Source organism: Anabas testudineus, chromosome 4 (genome assembly GCF_900324465.2).
Source record: "Anabas testudineus chromosome 4, fAnaTes1.2, whole genome shotgun sequence".
Taxonomy (NCBI): Eukaryota; Metazoa; Chordata; class Actinopteri; order Anabantiformes; family Anabantidae; genus Anabas; species Anabas testudineus.
Window position 1 is genome coordinate 11,961,979 of NC_046613.1, and position 22,895 is coordinate 11,984,873.

General features: G+C 40.8%; 2 protein-coding genes across 5 annotated transcripts; one reads left to right on the top strand and one right to left on the bottom strand.

The window, feature by feature from the left end:
* The first annotated feature begins 790 nt into the window (after positions 1–790).
* tpm4a (tropomyosin 4a) lies at positions 791–20,710 on the top strand. 4 transcript variants are annotated; one of them, XM_026346120.1, is made up of 9 exons: positions 791–1,119; positions 3,035–3,160; positions 15,490–15,623; positions 15,770–15,887; positions 16,000–16,070; positions 16,160–16,235; positions 17,090–17,152; positions 17,593–17,662; positions 18,438–19,350. In XM_026346120.1, exons 1-9 carry the CDS (start codon positions 1,006–1,008, stop codon positions 18,518–18,520), a joined length of 855 nt encoding a protein of 284 aa, XP_026201905.1. In that variant the 5' UTR covers positions 791–1,005; the 3' UTR covers positions 18,521–19,350. The 4 variants fall into 4 exon arrangements, with proteins under 4 accessions (XP_026201905.1, XP_026201903.1, XP_026201906.1 ...); XM_026346118.1 differs by lacking the exon at positions 18,438–19,350 and adding an exon at positions 19,360–20,710 and having other exon boundaries at positions 796–1,119; XM_026346121.1 differs by lacking the exons at positions 791–1,119; positions 3,035–3,160 and adding an exon at positions 7,446–8,016 and having other exon boundaries at positions 18,438–19,347.
* LOC113152715 (40S ribosomal protein S27-like) lies at positions 19,648–22,357 on the bottom strand. The gene is made up of 4 exons (XM_026346123.1): positions 22,157–22,357; positions 21,465–21,573; positions 21,270–21,380; positions 19,648–21,129 (listed from the first exon to the last, which is right to left on the bottom strand). The coding sequence occupies exons 1-4, from the start codon at positions 22,160–22,162 to the stop codon at positions 21,101–21,103; spliced, it is 255 nt and encodes an 84-aa protein (XP_026201908.1). The 5' UTR covers positions 22,163–22,357; the 3' UTR covers positions 19,648–21,100.
* Positions 22,358–22,895: the final 538 nt, after the last annotated feature.

Below are 22,895 nucleotides of genomic sequence, written 5' to 3' on the forward strand. Positions count from 1 at the left end.
AAACTAATTCCTGGAAAAATATTTCTGGCTTGTTTTAATCCCTAATTATTTAGTTCCTGCCTAAACTACTAGCTAGTTTTGTGTTTTTCTTGGCCTCTGTTTGGTTGTAAGGCTTATTAACTCTCCCGTATGTTAACTTACAGGAAAGTAAACAGTACAGCACAGTAAACTTCTGAAAGACAACACAAGCAGCTTTAATGCTAATATTTTGACAGTGTGCTTGTACAGTGTGTAGCGTAGAGTCTTTTTTCATCCATCTGTATCTCCCAAACACTCCCTCACTCCGCTTTGCATTTTCCTTTCTCATGCTCCATTGTACACAATCTTGAAGGCCTTCAGTGTGAGATGTTGTGCACCAGCGGGACTCTTATCCACTGACAGGAGGTTAAATGTGGAAACAGGACCTGTGCTTCTCCCCCTGCCGTCTGATCTCCAGCTCTCCGTGAAAACAGAACAACCCAAATAAGGAGATCAGTTACGGGCGTTGAGTGAGTGAATGGAGTGGAGCAGGCAGATCATTCCTTAGAAAGAGACCTTGGATGGGTGGTTTGATGGGGTGGAGTGTTTGCCTGAAAGGATGATAGTCGGGCAGTCGAGGTGGAGTGGACGCACAGTGTTGAGGGGAGTTATGAAAAGAGGGATGGACCGAGAAGGAGAGGATGGAGAGAAAGGATGGATGTGGGAGGGAGGAAGGGTGAGAACCTGGGAGGAGGGGGTGATTGGATACTGGAGGCAGGTTCTGTTGCAGTTTAAATAACTACCCATGTAGAGCTCAACTCTCCATCTCTGTCCACAGCGCTTCCAGTCTCCTTCTCTCTGTCTCTCCCTTTCTGTTTCTATCTCTCTTTCTACTTTTCTCTGCAGCTTTGTTGGACTCCAGCTCTCTCCAGTTCTGCACCATCAGGACTGAATCTCCTGCATCTCAACACCACAAGAGACGAGACTTGAACCTTTGACGCTTAGTTTTTTCATCTGAGATAGGAAAATTTCCACCTATCAGGCACCATGGAGGCCATCAAGAAGAAGATGCAGATGCTGAAATTGGACAAGGAGAACGCCATCGACCGGGCAGAGCAGGCGGAGACGGACAAAAAGGCGGCTGAGGACAAATGCAAGCAGGTGGGAATGAAGGAGCAAAGCAGAAAGAGACAGCTGAGTCTGATGCTGTTCAGTGATGCTGTTTTTTGTTTCATTAATTCATTGTTGAGTGTCACATGAAAGAGAAAACTGTTTTTTTTTAATGCAGATTTTTAAGCATCCTGTGGAAAAAGAAATTCAGAGTCAAAGCCTATTTAAGATTTTACTCTAAGACCTATCTTGAGATAATCAACATTGACACCATACCACACATACCTTCTAGGAAGCCATCTATATACACATTCACCATGTAGTTATACTACATTCCTCCCATCTAACTGACTAGTTTACTTTTCTGTTGTACAAATAGGAAATATTTGAAGGTTTATTGGCAAGGGTCAGTGTCTGGCTGATAAACTTAACAAATATTTGTGACATCATGAGTAACATACAAATCCAAAGCTCCTTAAAAGGTCAGGAAACACCCTGAAGGCAACCGTGGTCTAAAACTGTGTTAAATTATCATGCAGCGACTTTAAAATACATACGATTCACTATTTAATAGGAATAACATCTAATAACCATCAACTTTTGCAAGGTTTTTAATGGGAGCAATTAATCTTGTATGACCTAAAAATTAAAATACTGAAAAAGACCAACAGGAGCTGGACGGGATCAGTATTAAAGCTGTTTTTACTGGAGCACAATGACAAATCATAACAACCCCTCCGTGTTGTTTTGGCCGGTCCAGGTGATGAGACCACCCAGGATCAGAATTTGGTCTTTGGGGGAGTAAGAAGTGGCTACATCCATCCCTATGGGAGCAGTTTAAACACAGTTAATGGCGCATCTGTCGGAGCGGACGCCTGTTAAGTAGTCTATTTGACAGGTGCATCCAGCACACAGGAGACAATACACATAATAATCATGAATACATACAGTATAGACACACCGCATCAGAGCCATGCTGCCAGGCATCTGTGTGTTCTCAGAGATAACAGCTGTATTTTTAGACACCAGGAGAGAAGGACAGTGTGGAATTCAGTAGGATTATCACAAGTGCTTCATGGGCTCAGAAGGGAACACTGATCACACACACACTGACAGGGCTAAGTGTACCCCTTAGCCCTGTCAGTGTGTGTGTGATAGAGAGAGAGGATTAGACTCTGCATACCAGGGTTCATGTCATGAGGGACTGATAGTAAGCTATTACCATTTAAATGTTCATCATAAATGCAATTAGACTTCCAAATCAGCTACTGCTGAGCTGCAGAAGACTGAATTTAAAACAGTGTCCTGTCAGATGGAATAAGTGCAACACAAAGTAAGAGTAAAAAGAAACAGGCAACTCATGAATGTGAGTCATTACTGGGCTCAACAACAAACTTTATAAGCTTAGAGAGAAACCCTAACTCAGAGTCCAGTTCATTAATCTTACCTTTGATTTATTCCTTTGAGAGGGGATTTAACAAACAGGATTGTTGCATTGTGCTAACAAAAGACTAGAACATGTCACTTAAAGCTGTGAAAACAATGTGATGGAGAGAACAGAATACAAAATAACCAAATAGGATTGAACATAACAGAACATAACACACCGTAACCCTAAGAGAACAGAAAGAGGAAGAAGTCCACAGAACAGAAATGATCGGAGGGATCAAACAGAACCTTGTTGAATAGAATAGACTAGAACACAGATAGAATATAGCAATATATAGCAATATAGAAAAGGCTGACACCTTATGTTAAGTTATGTGATAAAACTAAACACAACAGGACTCAACAGAGTACATAATATAAAAGAACAGAGAGATGGAACACAACAATGAAGTAGGGAATATGCAGGAAATATTCATACCAAGCTGGATGAGGAAAAGGAACCTCAATAGAATATGGATGGACAGACACTGAGCACAGAGCATGATGTGAATTGGACTAATGCTGGTTCCTGTTGCAGCTGGAGGAGGAGCTGGTGGACCTGCAGAAGAAGCTGAAGCAGACGGAGGATGAACTGGACAAATTCTCTGAGGGGCTGAAAGATGCTCAGGAGAAACTGGAACTGTCTGAGAAGAAAGCTGCAGACGTGAGTGACAGGTCACAGATTCACATACGCACATAAAGGGTGGTCGGGTCAAGCTTCACTGTCACTGTGAAAATGTGAAATGAAAGCGTTAGTCATATAATAATAACCTAATTTTGAATTTTGACAAGGCCTCTTGTTTGTAAGGCTTCTGCTTGTTGGTAATGACTTGTTTTTTTCAAAGTTACCATGGCACTAGTGAAAACTAGGATCCATTATTCCACTGTTGGACCATTTCTAAGTCGGCACCAGCTGTGGCTTTACTTTGATCTACTGTAAATGGTCTGGAGCACTGCAGAGACTGTTACATTCCTGTGTAGCCACTCCTGAAAGATGAGCATAAACTAGAACTCCTTAACACATATATACACACACACACACACACACACACACACACACACACAGAGCAGACAGACGCTGAGGTCCTGCTCACCGGCAAACCATACCAGTGAAGGTCAACAGACAAATCGACAGTTATTTATATCATCTTTATTGTCTTCATGCTTTTAGTTCACATTCCACTTAGAGTTTTATCTCATATACATGGAGGAATCATGAACCGTGCTTTAACACATGATGAAATGTACACTTTCACATGTACACCACAATTTTGGGGTTCTTGTACTTGAGCGTTTACACTTTGTGTTGTTCAATGAGAGTCTAGTATAAACTCAATTTTATAGGTACTAGTTTCCGTGTAGTCATATTTTTTTCAACAATGATGACGTCAGTTTGTAAAACATGATGTGTTTTTGTAAATTAAAATAACCAATAGCACACACTCACTGGCCATTTTATTAGGTACACCTGTACAGTCTAATGTAATCTAATTCAGCAGCTCTGCCATGAATTCTACTTTTATAAGGTTATAATTCCTCAGTTTTTGTTGAAAGTGTCTCATGTTTTGACGCCCTCATTTCTGTAAAAAGGTGGCCAGAACATTAGAAACACCTCTCAATATAATGCACGACTCCAACCGCCCACTATGACCTCATTAACAAACATATACTCAAATTATCTCCTTTCTGAGAGTTTCAACAAAAAAATGAGACATTTTAACGTTGTAAAAGTAAGATTTCATGGCAGAGCTACTGTGTTGGATTGCATTAGATATACACGATGAAGGAGAATATACTGTAATGTAGTATAGGTAGTGGTATTAGTTATCCCTCAAACTCCACCAGCTACAACAATGAGATACAGTGAACATTAGTGCATGATTTATAAAATATAGCTCATTTGAAAACTGGTGGCGTTCCCCTTTACACATACATACAATTATACTCTGTAAGGTCCTAAACCTTACGCTGTGAAGTGCCCTGAGATGACTTCTGTTGTGATTTGGCACTATACAGATTAAATTGAATTGAGTATATATTTCTACATACACAGATAATTAATTTCAGCTAATGTAGCAGAACATTAGAACAGACCATTCTACTGTGGCTAATCATCTTGCAGTCTGCGGAAAAGATCATATTTTAAATTATTGGCAACACCACAAACCACAGCACGGTATGTCTGACAGTGGAGGTTTCTCCAGCATTTTTGCATGCTTGCACAGGCGTGGTTTATGTGTGTGTGTGTGTGTGTGTGTGTGTGTGTTTATGGATGTGTGAGAGAGAGAAAGAGGGAAACTCAGAAATGAGCAAAGATCTTATTAGAGATTATGTTCAAGATAAGGATAAAACACTGTTGATGGCAGTTTATCAGAGAAATGCCCAGAGCTAGAGTGTAAGTCATTCCTGTGACATTACTTAGCAAGCCATGTGCAGAGAAAGGGCAGCATAAAAAGAGTCTCTGAGCTTCCACCAAGATGTGGTTTTGTTTAACTCTTGTAGAGGATATCCCAGGGAAATGCAGGGTTGTACTACACACAAAGAGAAGGGAAGTGTCTGCCATACAGACACAGGGTTGGAGGCTGAGACACGCTGAATTATCCTCATGCAGTCATTAAATAAACGCCGAGAACAGTAAGAAGCCTCACATGCAAAGTGGGTCAAGTGGGCCCCTGGAAAAAGAAGTTGTGGAAGTCGCGGTTTGAGTCTGAATAGCTGTAGCTTTCACTCCCGGGTGTCCTACAGTGAGTAGAAAGAGAAGGCAAGTCAGATAGATAGATAGATAGATAGATAGATAGATAGATAGATAGATAGATAGATAGATAGATAGATAGATAGATAGATAGATAGATAGTCGTTCACATCCTGATAGTAAAGCAGCTCCACTCCACTTCCACGAATTCCCCTCCACATGTCACTTATTAGAGGCAGCAGTCAAGTCATTACACATCTGAATTCACACAGAGAGCACTGCCAGATTGGAAACCTGGAGGGGGCTGGGAAAGCAGAACAGTGAGGCGAAGACCCCAACCAGCGAGCAGCTATCATTCAGCAAGAAAGGGCCGTGTACTGGGTCATCACAGTTCACTGCTAGCACAAGTGATCAGACAGGTAGTCTGACTATGGATCATAATACTGCCACACAGGGTGGAAAAGGTATTATCATGTAGTCTTAGCAACAGTTTTAGGGGAAAGCTGAACTGTGGTGGCAGAGAAAGCAGAGAGCGGGCCGGGGGGGGGCTCTGGTATGTGAGGAATGCAGCTAAGGCAAACAGAAAGCCCCACACTCCTGTGTCTAATGAAATCAAGGCTTCCAGCTTTTCCGGAACAAGGGGCAAATCAGACAGAGGGACTCAATCAGCAGATGAAATTGATTGTGGGAGGTTTGTTTCATCACACTGAACAACTGGACCGAATTTGAGCAGAACCTGAACCTGGGATCTGCCGTCCTGTACTCGCCTGTCCACCCAGCATATGTGTGTGTGTGTGTGTGTGTGCTCTCAGGACAATCAAGTGAATAGGAAACCATGAGGGTAAATACAGGCAGGGCGGGCACAGAAACAGGAAAGATGGAGCTTAAATCTGATTTATATGCACACAGGGGACATCATCTATGAGCAGGCAGGTGATGGACGACGTTTGTTTGATCACACGGCTCATATCAAAAGTGATGAAGATTTCAACTAAATCAGGTTTCCCCCAGATGTAAACGATCTGTAAACATTAGCTAAATGAAATTACATCAACTTTGAGAAGCATCAACTTAAATATTAATGTGATCCTTGGAGTACTACTTTGTTCTTAAGTTTAACAACGTATGAATGAATACTTTACCAAACACTTTATACCAAAATGTGTGACATCCCTTTTTATTTTCAAAACATTTTTTCCACCTATTAGGAAATCAGGCAATCATTTTTTTAACAGCTTGTGACAGCTTCTTCAGTCCCTCCTTTCATTCCCTTTTCACAAAAAAACAGACTTTTTATATGAAAACATAGTCAAGAGTTCCCAACGATACCTAATACACGCTGAACTCTAAATGTCAAGTGATGCACAAGACAGCTACAAGAATGTAATGGTGCTCTCTGCCAATTTGAATATTTCCCTGTAAGCTTGATATTCCATTATAATGCATCATATTATCTGCATGGATGGAAGTGTGAATAGGTGTATTGAACACAGTGTCAGGGGTCCCAAGAGGTCAGGAAGCCTCTCTGTACAATGTGACTGATCCTATTTCTTATATAAAAGTTATAAAGTTCATTAAAAGACTCTAAACAACCACAAAAAGCTACACAACAATGTGAAAGAGAGTGAAAGTGGCCACACAACAAATGTCCAAAGAGACATAAAGCAATGAAAAGCAGACAAAAACAACACTAAATGTTCAAAAAAAGACTTAAAAACTGGTCTAATGCAAAATTAGTAAACGCAGACGAGAGCAATACAAAAAAAAATCACCTAAAATGACACAATACAAACAAAATAACGACCAAAAAAGACAAAACTTCCCTACTTTTAGTTTCATTTTCTCCTAGTCTGTCCGTGTCTGTACGAGATATCGTCTGCTGCTGGGTTTGATCTCTGAATTAACTTCTACTTTACTTCTCTAACTTGAACTTTGTGAACATTGTCATTCAATGAGGAAACTCGAGCCTGTAAAGAGGTTGAAACTTGATGGTCAAATCAAAGTTTGCAGTGGCTGGAGCTTGTGTGTGACATCTAAACAATGGGCACCGCGCCTCTATAATAACTGAAAGTAATTCATCCTGACTTTCCCTTTCTCTTGAAAGTCTTGTAGCAGTGATCACATCAGTCACAGGGATCAGCTTTTACACGCGCACACACACACACACACACACACACACACACACGCACACGCAGGCCCCGCCCTCGCTGACCTCATCCTCCCAATCATCTCTGTCCTCCTCCTCCTCTTCCTCCTCCTCCTCCTCCTCCTCCTCACAGTCTGGCGCTCGGTGCTCTCCTCTGCGCGCAGCTTTTCTTCTCCTCCTCCTCAAGCTCTAAGTGTCCGGACCAAAGAACAGCTTCTACATTCCTGAGGACAACTTTCCACACCTCACATTTCCAACAGACAAGAAGAAAACACTTGGAGAGCACCTGGACACTCGCACTTCCTGGTTTTATAACTTTTGTTGCACTTTGAGCGATTTCTTCACATTCCAGCGACTTTGGCTCCGGACGGACATCGATTTTTTTTTTTCTCCTTTAAAATCGACGATCAAAGTCATTTATTCTTATTATAATAGATCAAATAAGCAGGAGAAGTAGCCTAGGTTTTTTTTTTTTTTGCACAACCCAGTGTCAGTCTTAACTGTGTTTTTACCACGTGTAGCTTTAAATTAAGTAAGCAAACCGTCAACAATGGCAGGTATGAACTCTCTGGATGCTGTGAAGAGGAAGATTCAGTGTTTGCAGCAGCAGGCCGACGAGGCAGAGGACCGGGCTCAGGTCCTACAGAGAGAGCTGGACAGTGAACGGGAGCTCCGAGAGAAAGTGAGGCAACCAAACCCTGTGTTTTCTGCTCTTCCTCCTCTTCCTCCTCTTCCTCTTCTAACCCCTGCTCAGCTATCACCTCTCAGAGAAGTTCCACTAACTATTCACGTCTTCATATTCACCTCTCTGGTGCTTCCAAAAGCCCAGTTAGTTCATGTCATTCATTGGTTCATGGCGTGATTGTGCCACAATGCAAGGCGTTGGTCTCTATAAAAAAAAAAAAAAAAAAAAAAAAGTTAGGATTCCTGCAGGTCTTCCTGCGCATGCTCAGTGCTCGCTGACTCTCAGGCCTCTCTACAGCTACAGCTCTACTGTGAATAATGTGCACCACGTAGACAGCTGCATTTATCTTTTCAACTCAGCAAATGAGTCCTTATGAAGGCAAATAATCTTAATTCCACACGTTACTACTGCTGTAATTATTTATGAGCTTTAAAAACTGCCAGCACTCATTTGTGCATTCTATGTTGTAGCTCCCAAGGGAAATTAACCTTATTAATATTAATCTTAAATCTTGAGCAAGGTGGGTGTGTGCCAGCAGCAGCTGGCTGCTTCAAGGCCCAACCACCTTGCCTCCACAGAGGATAGGAAAATAGAGGGCACAGAGTTAAAATTGTACCTGCCCTGTAATTAGGAATTCACAAACTAAACTGTACATTTTTTAGTTAGATCAGTTGATTAATAGAAAAATGAATCCTTTTTACTAGAAATAATAACAAAACTTCACTAGTTTTAGTTCCCAGGTGTGAATATTTCTGTTTTTCTACTGTCCCATGATTGTAAACTGACTAACTATCTGACTTTGGGCTCTGGAAACTTGTGATGGGTACCCAAGTCAGTAATGAATTAATGAATAGTCGTTAGTTGCCACAGAATAGATCAGCAGCAGTTCCAAGTAAGAAGTCATTGCTGAACTTCCACAAATGTGTTTTTTCTTAAGCTATGAACTAGTGACTCACACAGTTCTGCTGAGCTCTGTCACCTGCCTTTCTCTTGACTCTGCCCACATCTGATTTTTACAGCTTCGCACAGAAAAGGTGGAGGTTGTAGAAAAAGTGCTTAGCGGCACAGTTAGGTAACAGTCTTGACTTGTTTCACGTGTTGCTTTATGGTACACAGCGCCATATCCTTTGCATCGAGCTGGTTAATGACAAGACAGGTAGAAAGATTCAAGGAGTGGGAGGAGGAAGGTGTGGCTCTAAAGATATGGCAGCTGAGATGATGAAAGGAGGTGACTTGCTGTAGGTTACTCTTTTGTTAAAGACCGACTATTAGGTAACAGGGCACATTCCTAATTTGACTACTGGGCGTTTGCTGGGTAATCATACTGATGTCATAGGTACTCTGACATCAGTGACCCTAGAAATCATTTTTTAACAATTACAGTCTCTAAGTTTGAGGTGATGGTTTCACATTTGTAGCTAAATTGGTAAATGCAGGTTTCCACTAAATCAAAACTAATGGTATAGAAATATATATGCTGACGTATGCTTATAACTACATTGTAGTACTATTACGTCACACTGCACTCAAATGATAAATAAGGTTGGCTGAAATAGTCCATTGTCTTTGGTAGTGTTACATTTAGTTGTAACCAGAGTTCTTCCATTTCATCACTGTCAGCAATATTCATGCGAAAAAGCAGTTTCAGCTGTCACACACGTCGCTCCATGTGCATTCAAAGTCAAACAGAGCCGTGCATTTATGTGGCAAGTTTTGTGTGGTCCCATATGTGAATAATTAAGGCAACCTGGGCCTGTTCCAAACAAAATGTTCTTTGGAGCACGGGAGATCAAAACAGGAATTTTGCTTGGTGTGTTAAGGTGATGTATCATTGTATGAAAATGCTGAAGCAACGTTGTTATTTACTTGGCCACATCTCTTCCTCACAACTAAATGTAATCGCCTTGCGTTGCTTCTAATGTGGCTTTGACGCCTCATGAGATGTTACTCAGCTGCTCAATAATGCTTTAAAGCTCGGTCAGATTGCAGAGACGTGACACAGTAATGAAACCCTCATTTGACTTGTTTTATTTACTGCCATTATTCTTAATGAGCTGTACAGTTTTCACAGCAGTCATACTTATTTGGTGGTTGATGGGGGCCACAGATGATTTATTTCATTGACAACTCTGAGAGCTCTGTGAGAACGAGCTTCTTATCATATACAAGCTACTTTTGTTTCTGCTACATATTGTTAATGTTTTTAATATGTTGAGATTTAATGATGGCTTGATTGATTTTAAAAAACAGTCGCAGTCTTACAATAGTTAAAGAGAGTTGAAAGCTCAAAGTGAAATGTTTTGCTATGTTATGATCAGCAGTCATGGTGTCATCAGAATACACAATGGTTGCCGTGGTGATCATCACTATTTACCATAAATGCAGAAGTAGTTTGTGGTATAGTCATGCATATCTTAAACTAGAATTAAAAAGGAAGTGGGAACGTCCATTGAGTTGTTAACTTTGGAAAGAAGTCCCCCACCCTCCCACCCATCGACTGCCCCTCCCAGGATGTCAAACGCCGACTTTAGTCCAGCACTTCCTGTCTTTCTACTCCCTGCACTTCCTGTCCCTGAGCTCCAGCCCTGATCAACAGGAAGATTACTGTTTGTGATGGACGACCCATTTGTTAGCACAGATTTCAGTTATTGATGTAAAAACCTAAATTAGCATCATACTAAAAAATGTCTCCACGTCCTTTCTCTTGCAGTTATTTTTCTTCTGCCTGTTGGATAAAGTGATCGATTTCAAACTGTCTGTCTCTCGGTATAGAATGGTCTACTGTGTTTTTACTGCATCTGCAGTATCATATTACCATTTAGACACAGTGACGGTGTTTTCTACAGACAGCTAATTGCAGGAAGTAATTTAGAGGTAATCCTTATCTTAATGATGAGCTTCCTCAGCTCAAGGTATCATCTGTTTGCTGCTTTATGTGGTCAGTGGGCTTGATAGCCCCCTAGCAGGCTCCAGCAGAGTCTGCAGAAAGAATTACTTCCTGGTTTTGCTGTTTTCTTTGGACTTTTTCCCTGGGACTAGCTCAACTTTCCAAATTTAACTGCCATATGTTGATACTTTTTAGCAGTTGCTGGCATTTTGGGGAACCTCCCATGTTAGTGGCTTAGCTGATTATGCAGGCCAAGGCTGTGGTTTCTTGTTCAAGCAAGCAGTACAACATATTTGTACAGTAAGTCCTAGTAGTGCAAAATGTAATTAAGTCTCATTTATAGACCAAAAAATATATTTATTTTATGTACTATTTTCACCATCACATCAAGTTATGTTTTTTTCCTCCATGGATGCATCCACGGTTTTCATTAAAAGCAGGCTCTCTGCATCTGTTAGCACGTCTGCACTAGCACTCTGAAGTGGAAATGGTATTCATTAGTACTGAAACAACCATATAAACAGTTTTATTGCAAGAATGTGTTCTTGACCTTTGGGTAGTTACATCACCTGCCTTTATTTGTCCAGAGACCACATAACAACAAAAACTTGGCTGTTTTTCCAAAATTTATTTAACATTTGTGTAAATTCCTACATAACCAAGGTCCCCTGAAAGGTTTTGTTCCTTATTTTGTGGATTTCTATAATGCCACAAATGGATTTCATACTTTTTACTTAATTCTTTAATTATGAAGCGAGGAGCAAAGAGTTTGAACTAAAGACAAATTGCATTTTGCACAAAGAGAGCTCATAGGTGATGCTTGTCTGAAAGTTTAATGACCTTCTTTTACATATCACACCTCATGACACGCTGGCCTATACTGTATGCAGCCGTCTTTGCATGCCAGATCTTTATGGGAAAAGATTACACACTTTTCTCTCTCAAACACACATTCACGTTGAGTGAGGCGAGCAGCAGTGTCAGGAATAACTTCCCCAGCAGCGCTGTGCAGCCCATTAGCCCACTGCCCTGGAATCAGTAATTATATTAATAGATTCTGCTTTCATTCGTCCTTGATCCTGCGTCTAATACATGTGGTACGCCCAGGTAATTTTTTAAAGTCATTCCCAGTAGAACTGTGCTGTATCTTCTTTTCAGACCCCGAAGTGTTTACTGACCAGTGGACAATAGATAGTCAGCTTGCAACAGAGGAATCAATTATAAAAGCACATTAGAGCCCTGTATTTGTATGTATGTCATGTAGTTTGTCACTGAGAAGAACACCGACTAGCTTAACACAGCACAAAGACAGAGAAGGTAAAACCCCCTTTTAAATGTTCAAGTTAACATTACATATGCATTTTCTTTTTTCAGTATTGTGTAAAACTTTATTAGCTTTGGATGAAACCAGGCTAGTTCTTTCCGTTTGTTTCCAGTGTTTGTGCTAAGCTAAGCTACCTGGCTGCTTGCTGTGGCTTCATATTGACGTAGAAAGGTCAGAGTGATGTTAATGTAAATATATAGCTCTCGAAAGAGTTAGTGAAAACAGCTTTCTTCAAGAATGATATGGCCGCTGGGGCTGAAGGCCCCTCAGCGAGGCACGAACAGGTCTTGAAAAGCTCAGGTGTTACATATTAAGCTTGGTTGATAACAGAGCAGCCAACACTGCATTATCTTTGAAGTGTGTGTGTGTGCGTGTGTGTGCGCGCTCGCTCGCTGTTCCTGATACTCCACCACAAACATTCTCCATAGTTTGTTTTACCATATAAGGCGGCGCACGTCCCAGGCAGCCGGAGAATGCAAAGTGGCTGCTGAAGGAAGAGGGAGGAACCCAGAGGGTGTCGGACAGCTGACTTCCTGTCACCTTCTTCAATGTCCCCATTTGTAGAATGATAGAAATGTGTGAAGGTGTATTAAAGTTTTGTCGTTGCAGTGGTACCGCTCTCATGGGAACAGTCCAAATACAATTCAAACAGCTTGTGTTGTTTGTCCTGTAGCTGAAACAACTCTGATTACCAGCTAAAGTTGCAGAGGGGAAAGTATTTTAAAAAGTACCCTTAAGATTTACTTCTCTCCTTTGGTCACGGCTCAGTGAATCAGAGGCATGAGAGTCTGTACTTTACACACCCACAGTTTTTTTTTTTTTTGTACTTTTACACAAGGTTGTCTCTGTGTACACGAGGCGTCCCCTTTGTCAGTGTGAAAAGTGTTGTTGAGTGTGAAAATCTGATGCCAGATACGTCGCCAGGTATTCACACATTTGATTGTGAGTGCAGATTTAACCACCATAGTGGCATTAGTGTAGACTTTGGCTTTTGTGTGTTGCTTAACAGCATTTTAATGGGCAGGAAACCGGCCCGTTGCTGCCTAGGTGTGTGTGTCTGGAACTGAACTACAGCACCTGATGTGCCTGTGTAGCTTGTGTAGCTGACCAAAAGCTCATGAATAGTGTGCTTGTTTGTGTGCAGACAGCATTTTTCACAGGACATTACTTCACTCTGGGCTCAGGAAGCAACAATATCTATTATTTCAGGCTCCAGTTGAATTTTTCAACACTCAGATGCATTGTCGACAGATGCAGACCTGCGTAAAGGACTTTGCTGATGAGGTTTCAAGGTGTTTTCGACTGATTTATGACTTTTCATTCATTCGGTGTTAGCTTAGGTTTTCCTCTATCAAGTGCCGCCTGTTTTAAGACACGTCAACGCTAGTTCGACAGACATTTCCTGTCTCATATCAGCGTCCTCCCCCCCACAGCTCAGAGTGCAGTAGGGCAGGACCTGGGAGAGGACGAAAAAGAAACAAGGGAGGGAGACAGACAAAAAAAAAAGAGGTGGAAAGACTGAGCGGCTAGTCAGCAGTTTGAAATGGATGGAGAAAATCTTAGAAATAAAAAAAGAGGCCGGTGTCAGCTGGCAGAAAACAGACAACCCTACTTTCATTTCCTGAAACACTGAGTCTCTGACAGAAGGGAATAGTGGACTGGATGAATTCAACACAACAGCAACGACTTGGTATCTCTATTCCACTGAGTTCTCTGCTTCATTGTGCAGCCTTACCTTGCGTCCACACTGCCTCCTTTCCCCTTTGTCTCTCTTTGAGTGATTTTTATCTCACCAAATGCGTAGCTGAATGACTCACCCACCTCCAAACAGAGTGGCAGACACTTTGACTCTTGATCTGACTGGCAAACTGACTTCTGGAGTGAATGGCAAGCTAATGAGTCACTGACCTACTAAGTCGTGCGACAGAATAATGTCTGTTTGTCTAAGAAATCCCCGACTCCTTCATTTTAGGAAAAGGGTGTAAACTGGTGCGAGTACTTTTGGTTTGAATGACAAGTTGTAGCAGTTCCCACGTGCAGGTACAGAGCGATGTTTGGGCTGTGTCTGGTTGTAAATCTAAATTTCAACAGTGTGTGGTCTGTGTTGTAATAAGACTGACTTGGGCTAGTTTTCAGAATGAATGTTGCTCCCTAGGAGGCAGTGGTTGGATAAACTCACTGGCCAGCAGAGAGGAAATGCCTGTATAGTTGTCTGTTTGCTTTCTTTTTCCTCTCTTTGCCTTTTGTTTACCAAGTGCAGATGAGAAGGAGCCCGTTTGTGTCCCTGCTTGCCCCAGTTTTGCATTCACATTGACCGGACGTTTTTATAAACGGTTCATTCAACTCTGTGACCTTCAGATATTAGACAGGATTACACTGTCAGCAGTCAGTATTTTTGTTTCATCAGACTATTTATTACAGGTACACACTGCTTTCATGGAGGATCATCCAGGGACCTCCAGCTGCCTCTCGTTCACTTATTATTCATCAGCTAGAGGCAACTATTGATTTGTGAAACATAAGAAACCCCAAAGAGTCCATGAAGAACAGATTACAGTGCTCCCTCTTAGTCATGGCACAGATGGTTTTATTAGTTCCCTTGAAGTCAGGCTTTTCAGGGTTGAGTGTGACCAAGAAGTGACTTGAACTTTATGACTGAGTGATAAGGCTAAATATCTCAGCATAGTCAGGGAGGCATGGTTCTATTTACAGTAGGTGATGGTATTTTATCAGAGGAAATTTCATTCCTATGGAGATATTACCCTAAATGTTTGCCTGACTGCTTGTATCCACTGGCAACAGCTTTTCGAAAGAAGAAGCAGTTTCTTATCTCAGCGGTTAAACTAGTGAAACTGGGAAACCAACACTAACTGTTTTACCTCTAACTAGTTTGAAGTGTGATAAAAGGTTTGGGTGAAAGTCGTCATTATAAAATACCTGTAGATCGAGAGGAGTAATGATTCATTGCAGGGTATTTAAAAAAAAATACAGAATCACTTAATAAAGCTGTGTCATAGTGTTGATTTCTAGTTCTAATGATTGTACGGTAAAAACTAATAATACAAACCTATAGGTTGTTGTTCTTTGTTATATCCGTTTGTTCCTCTTTCTGTTCTTTTGTTGTAAAATCAGTTGAAATCTCTTTCTCCTCACTGCACTTCTCTGCTTGTCTGTACGGGAAGACCAGCTTGAATCATTTAAAGTTGAATGAATGAATGAATGACAAGATTTCTCTTTTGCCGTTCTTTTCCCCACTCAGGCCGAGGGAGATGTAGCAGCTCTGAATCGTAGGATCCAGCTGGTGGAGGAGGAGTTGGACCGAGCCCAGGAGAGGCTGGCCACAGCACTGCAGAAACTGGAGGAGGCTGAGAAGGCTGCAGATGAGAGTGAGAGGTCAGTTTAAATCAGCCTTTTTTTTCCCCCCACCTAATTTATTGCAACACCTGGATTTCAAAAATTAAATAATCTCAAATGTTGTTTCCATGCACATTTGCAATTTGCAATCATTGATATTTTACATACTCTGTTTTCCAATCAAGAGGGATGAAGGTGATTGAGAACCGAGCGATGAAGGATGAGGAGAAGATGGAGATTCAGGAGATGCAGCTGAAGGAGGCCAAACACATCGCAGAGGAGGCAGACCGTAAATACGAGGAGGTGAGACTTTGTCAGCGGGAGCTTATCTTAGCGTGATTGACATTTTATAGTTGTTCATTTGCAGTCATTAATCTTCAAATTCTTCCTAAAACCCTAATGTTTTTAACCACAGGTGGCTCGTAAGCTGGTGATCCTGGAGGGAGAGCTGGAGAGAGCTGAAGAGAGGGCTGACCTTGCAGAATGGTAACATCAGTAAACACACAGACCTGAGCACAAAAATACCCTCACATGTCACTCTTCAGTCAAGCTAATCACTGTGTCTCTCTCCACAGTAAAGCCAGTGATCTGGAGGAAGAGCTGAAAAATGTGACCAACAACCTGAAGTCTTTAGAAGCCCAGTCTGAGAAGGTAAGAGCGTCATGGACACGTCTGAACCCCTTAGCCTAAATATGTTTTACATTTCTAATTATTAGGCCAACTCATTATTTTGTTCTCTTTCACACACACAAGCGCAATATAAAATAATATAACTGAAAACCAGCACATATTTAACTTCACCTCTCTGCATCCTATCATTTGGGCTGTTCTCATGGCTCAGAGGACGATAATTTAGCTGCACAGGGAGGGATACCACAACACCTAAGTATTGTTTTATCCTGCCTCCATTATAATTGTGTATCATCTGGCCCTTCTTATAATGCAACCATTTATTTTCACCTTAGGTTGTTCAGATGAAAACCTGTATGTACCAAGAGCACAGGAATCCTTTAATATGTGCCTGTTGAAATGTATGTTTGCACTGTACATGACAAATTAGCCACAGAGGTTGTTTTTATATGCAGGGTTAATGGTTGCATAGGATGTTTTGGTGTATGTGAACCAGCAGCCAGTACAGACCTGCAGTACATTCTTCCTGTTTACCACATTCCTCCCCAGGCACAGACAGGCAGCAGGACGGGATGCCAGGCTTACCACATGACTACTCTCCTTTAGCAATACACGCCTTTGCTTTGTTCAGTCAAGTCTGCCATGGTTGGCATCACAGCATAACTGGTTCCCAGGCCAGGCTACCACCTCACCCCTTTTTGTGCCACCTCCCTTTTTACATATCACTCCTTAAAGGGAGTGGCGTCATATAATCCTGGGTCGATGGGGGTGTGTGCTCACACTATGTTTGCACATGTGAGTCTGGGAGAGCATGTATTAGTATTTTTGGCACACATAAACTGATATTATTTGTCTGTGTTCCTGTCTGTCAACAGTACTCAGAAAAAGAAGACAAGTATGAGGAGGAGATCAAGGTCCTGACTGATAAACTGAAGGAGGTGAGATCCTGCTTCTTGTTTTCCCACAGCAGAAAATTTCACCAAAACCACTCCCTCCCTATAATACTACACACCATATGAGTAAATGCTGTGTGTATTTTAGAATGACATAAGTCAACATTGTAACCTTAGTTTTGCATGTCATGCCCCATACTGTCCATATAGTCCGTCCCTGTCTCCCTTTACTGTACATATTTTACAAAGGCAAAAGTGCCGTGAAGATAAACAGTAACTAGTGGAAACCTTTAGACAGGTTATTCTCATCATTGAATTTATCATTTTAGATGGTTATTGTTTTGACTATGTTTACATCGCATACTATCAGTGTAAAATGTAATTTTTGTGACTATGAATGTACAGAGTCTTGCATGTTGCACTGTTTAATATTTGTCCCATACCTTCTGACATACTGTGACATACTGTGTGTGTGTTCCTGTCAGGCTGAGACCCGTGCAGAGTTCGCAGAGAGGACAGTGGCCAAACTGGAAAAATCTATTGATGACCTGGAAGGTATGAGGCCACGCTTTGGATTTCCGCCACTTTGTTTGCACCAAAACATATTTAATTTCACCACAACAAATACTCAGTTTGTCAGTAGCAGGACTCGTGTTTAAGACGTAGCTCAGTTTAAATCCCAGTGATCTCCGTCAATTAGGAGATATGTTTGTTTATGATCCATTGGCCTACTTTATGATAGTTTCCTGTTAGGTCATAGACTAATTCTAGTCATAAACCAAGTCCTAAGGCACACATACACAACCACATAGTTCAGTTTGATACTGATTCCAAAAGTCTCCTCTGTCAACAGTATCCACATATTTAATGTGAAAGGAAAAGACTTCCCTAGTAAAAGTATGGAAACTCTTTAAACAAGGAAGCTAACAGAAGAAACTTGTTTCTGAAGAACAAATTGCAAATAGGTCAGATGATTTTAGGTCACCATTATAATTTGTTGAGACCACAGGCAGTGGAATTTATTTGTATTTATATTTATGATTATTGTCATTTATCTTATAGTTATTGGAGCACTCTTATGAGAGATTCAGAACAAGCCTAAATGCCTAAAGTTCACCCAGCGAAAGAGCTGTGGGATAATTAGATGTACATCATTCTTGCTTCCAATCATTTCTGCATCTTTAAAATGGCTGACCTATTTTTTTCCCTTTTCTTCCTCCCTCTGCTCTTTGCTTCCATATGTCTCTCGTTCTCGTCCTGCTTATGGCTTGTTTGTTTCGCTGCTGTCCTTGACACCTGCCTGTACCTCCTGTTGACCTCTGACCTCCAGATGAATTGTATGCTCAGAAGCTGAAGTACAAGGCCATTAGCGAGGAGCTGGACCATGCCCTCAATGACATGACGTCTCTGTAGACTCTCGCATATCTCTGTTACTCTGCCTCTCGATTCACTTTTGCTGTCTAGCTCTGAAATTTCAGACTCTTCATCTTTCCTCTGATCCGCATCATCTGTGCCTTCTGCTCCTCTCACTATGAAAAAACAATAAATTAAAATCTTTTTCTTTCCTACTTTGCAGCTTTTGTCTCTCTGTTCATAATTATTCATACACTGTGTACACAAGTCAAGCATTTATACATAACCTCAGTTGAATGGTGTACATTTCCATGCACTTTGTGATTCTTGCTATTAGGTAACAGTTTGTTTGTTCAGCTGGTTATTACTGTATATTGTACATCTAAAGCCTTATCGGGTTTATATGAGACAAGGTGAGATTTTTAAACAAGATTTACTTTGGATGTGGTGTGAATTAATGCTGTTTCCTGTTTCCCCTTAAACCCTTTAAAAACCCTCGCTGTCTGAAAATGTCCATTTGTGTGCACAAATTGTGTAGTGATACCAAAGGTATTTATACAATCTAACATCGAATACAACAAACACGTCCAAAGTGATGCACACTTTACGAAGCCCATATCCTGTAATCTACTAACAGTTTTCTAACAGAGAATAACAGTCAGCATGGCGTGTGTGAATAAAAGACACTGTGGTGTGGTTGAAGTTTTTACATGTGGCACATGTTAACCAAACTAGTTATGCAAAACATCTGTCCAGTAAAACTGCTTTGTGCAGTTTTTAAGGGCTCTGCCTGACAAACCTACAAAGGAGAATGAATTAGCATGACATCACTGTTGTGGGAGCAGTATTGTTTGCTGATGGTCGAGGGCTCACCATGTCACTTTTCCTCTTCTCTCCAGAGAAATTGTCACATGCCAAAGAAGAGAATCTGGGCATGCACCAAGTCCTGGACCAGACCCTGCAGGAACTGAACAGCTTATAAACGCAGAGAGAGGAAGCTGGAGAGGATGACAGTGTCGTGTAACATCATCCATTAAATGTTCGACTCCATTCCACATTTCGTCTGTAAAATCTTTATTCCCAACGTAAAAGGGGGATTAACTTAATGCTTGTCCCTTAATGTTTTTTTTTTTTTCTAAGGCACAACTTTCTTTTTTTAAGATGGGAAGTCATTTGGAATCCATTGCTTTTTTTTTTTTTTGTAATATCCAGCCATGATTGCAGAAAATCTCTTTAGAAGTGATTTTTGGCCATTTATTTAGAAAGAACCGGCAATAAATACACCACAGATTTGGTCACTCAACCACGTATACAGGCTCATTTTTAAATGTTATGTGCACATACATTACTCTTTCTTATTTTTTTAACAGCTGGAATTGGGTTCTGCTCAGTCTACATTATTGCATTGTTATCTCAGAAGTGCCACCTGGTGGTGACGTGAAGTCACCGTTTTCATGCTCTACCACCTTCAGGAGGTACAAGTTATCATACATCCAGCTAATCCCGTTTTAGCAGTGCCCTCTTAAATCTGTTTTGGGTTTAAACAGTGTGATGGTCAACTGGACAGGCGACCTTATGGAAAGGTTTCATTCATAAATAAGTCGAGGTATTTACATTGAAATAAAAAGTCAAGACTCGACTGCCTGGTTATTCTGAGGCCTATGTGTTGGACCGTGCACAGGATATTTATACTGCCTCTTCTCCTCTGTTTGGTGTGGGAATCTGTGCAGACCCTGAGCGTTGTGCATAAACAGTATCTAGCACGTGATGTGCATATTTTATCTACTACCTTTCCTTAAGCTTGACTGACCATTGACACCTTCTGCATCATTGCCAGCAATACGTCATAATGTAGCCAATATTTACTAGAGTTACACTATATTGTATTACATGAACCCCAAACCACTGGAAACTCAGTCATGTTTTTATCAATCATGGATACTTCTTGTATATAGTAGAATAATGTTAGGTATGTGAGAAGGTGTATTGCTTTGATTTATCTTTTTTTTTTTTTTAATTTACACCACTTCTTTTTTTTTTTTTTTTGCCAGGGGAACTCTCAAGACCAAAGAACACACACATAACACAAACAATAAATTCTTCAAATGTTTTATTTTTGTTTGTGACGGTCATCTTGGTTTCATCTCATGCCAGGGCCATGATAGTGCCTCAAATTTGATTGAGACCATTTTAAAATATTTCATTTGTCACCCCCAACTCTATGTCAACCTAATAAATGTTTTACAGAAATCTTGTCTCATTTGACTTTTTTTTTGACATTTTAATGATTAAATAATTTTATTTATTTAGTAGTTTTCAGTTTACTAGTTGTCTACGTCAAGTGCTTCTTCTTATCAATCCAATACACATACAGTTCAATCAGCAGTTATAGGAAGGACTGCATGTACTGTGTACATGTCTTTAATCTCTTTCACAGAGGTCCCCTCCCTGCTCTGTCCCATTAAACTCCACAAGGGGCATTAAATTTCACTCCACATCCTCAAATTAGAGAGCAGATTTCTCTCCTGAGGATGCTTTGGGCGCTGAAACAGCCACAATTAAAACGGTGGCGTGTGATGCTCAGACTGATTCGTCCATGGTCCATTTTGATGCCTATCATGGGTGTTGGCACGTTTCTGTTCAAGAATATTTCCGTCTGAAGGCGCAGCCTAGATGGACAGAAGTCAGAAATGTTGGTGTCAGCATAGACGAAACAATGGTCTTCACACTATTACTTAACGTATCCACTCTTTTGGTAAATTGTTAACTCTAACTATATTTAAAATACAGTTTGTGTTATTTATCTCACCAGCAGTTAGTTTGCATTTGCCCCCTCGTGGGCGGCAGAGGATTAAAGAGCAGCCAGCACAAGGTACCACTGTCTGGGCATGGCTGAAGATGGTGGCGATCTTGTAGCAGCCTGGGGATCATTTAACCATTAGTGAGAATGTGTATTTTAAAAACTACATTATATTACATTACAAAATGAGCTCACAGTCCTTACCCATGCATTTAACATCCATGAAGTAGGAGTTTGGGCTCTGCACCAGCCTCTTCTTCTTGTGCCGTCTCCTGTCCTCTGCAGAGCAGGGGTGCATCAGATCTTTAGCCAGCTGCAGTGGACATCAGAGCACAATGACAAGTTATTTCTTGGTTTGTTTTTATACTTTTCCACTTGTACGCTGACGCTGTGAGTGGTTGTTCAGGTATTGTTTGGTTATAGCCTCATGCCCCCTACAGTCTGACGAATGAACTGCTACTTGACATGTCCGGGCAAGTCCGAGCATCACATCCTCTACAACAGTCAGCACAATAAATAATATATAAAAAGATTTTGCTTCCATACGTTGGCATTTTTCACCACCTGCCTCCAACCATTAGTATAATCTTTCTCATTCTGTTTCCACATAATGTCAAAATGCTGATGAGGACTCTCAGCCATCCAGGTGATGTTATAAGTTGAGTCAGGGCAACTGGATTTCTTTTTTGTTAGGTGGAAACCTTTCACACCTCATCCTAGTAGCTTATAAAGTCTGATATAAAGTCAGCATAATGTCAAGATTGTCAATTAACAGCAGGAGATTCGCGCAGCTTTTATTATTATTATTATTATTATTATTATTATTATTATTATTATGCTGGTTCTACTTTCTTTCAAATAAAAAATGTGAAACAAATGAAAATAGTTTCACTTACAGACATCTTTGCTCAGGTCCAGGGAGAATGCGACTCAGTAAAATGTTTTCAAAGTGTTTTCCTCTCAGCTGATTCACCTGCAGCTCTCTGTCGGTTTGAGGAGGAGACGCAGCCGCAGCGTCTTTTATTTGACGGGAGGCGCAACAGGCTGCAGCGGATGAACTCATCGATCTGACGCTTTCATAAGGGGCGACAGGCTGCCGATGGCTTTATTATTGATTAGAAATCACTTCCTGGAGGGAACTACACCCTTAGTGGCTTCATTTCAAAACATGTATAAGGATAATTTACTTGTCATCCAAAAAGCTGATCTGTTGGTCTGTGAACCAATAATAAATGATTACATATCAATAAAGACGTTATTATAGCAATCCTAACTAGACTGTTAAACTATGTCTCCTGATATTTTAGTGGTTTAAAGTCAGTCTGTAAACTTATTAAAACCCTTTAAACTCTGGACAGCTACTAACTAATATATATAATTATAATTACTCTTGTAAAGTTTGACAAGTCCTACATTCATGACAGCTTCAACTGCTAGTTCATACAAATACACAATCTAAAAATAAATAATGATGTCTAATAACAGTGTGTGGATTAACCACATGGCAGCACACACAGTGTTTCCACGTTTACCAGCTGCTGTTTTTGTGCCACATCAAATATAATTTCTGTACAATAACTGAAACTGTGCTGCTTTGTTCATGTGTCCAGGTAAAACTGAGCACATGCACTGAGT

Coding starts and splice junctions, on each gene's coding strand:
- LOC113152715 (XM_026346123.1), bottom strand. Junction 21,381..21,464: donor CATGGATGTTAAATGCATGG/GTAAGGACTGTG, acceptor AATGATCCCCAG/GCTGCTACAAGATCGCCACC. Junction 21,130..21,269: donor CAAATGCAAACTAACTGCTG/GTGAGATAAATA, acceptor CTGTCCATCTAG/GCTGCGCCTTCAGACGGAAA.
- tpm4a (XM_026346120.1), top strand. CDS start 1,006: ATGGAGGCCATCAAGAAGAAGATGCAGATGCTGAAATTGGACAAGGAG. Junction 15,624..15,769: donor GCTGCAGATGAGAGTGAGAG/GTCAGTTTAAAT, acceptor TTTCCAATCAAG/AGGGATGAAGGTGATTGAGA. Junction 17,153..17,592: donor TGACTGATAAACTGAAGGAG/GTGAGATCCTGC, acceptor TGTTCCTGTCAG/GCTGAGACCCGTGCAGAGTT.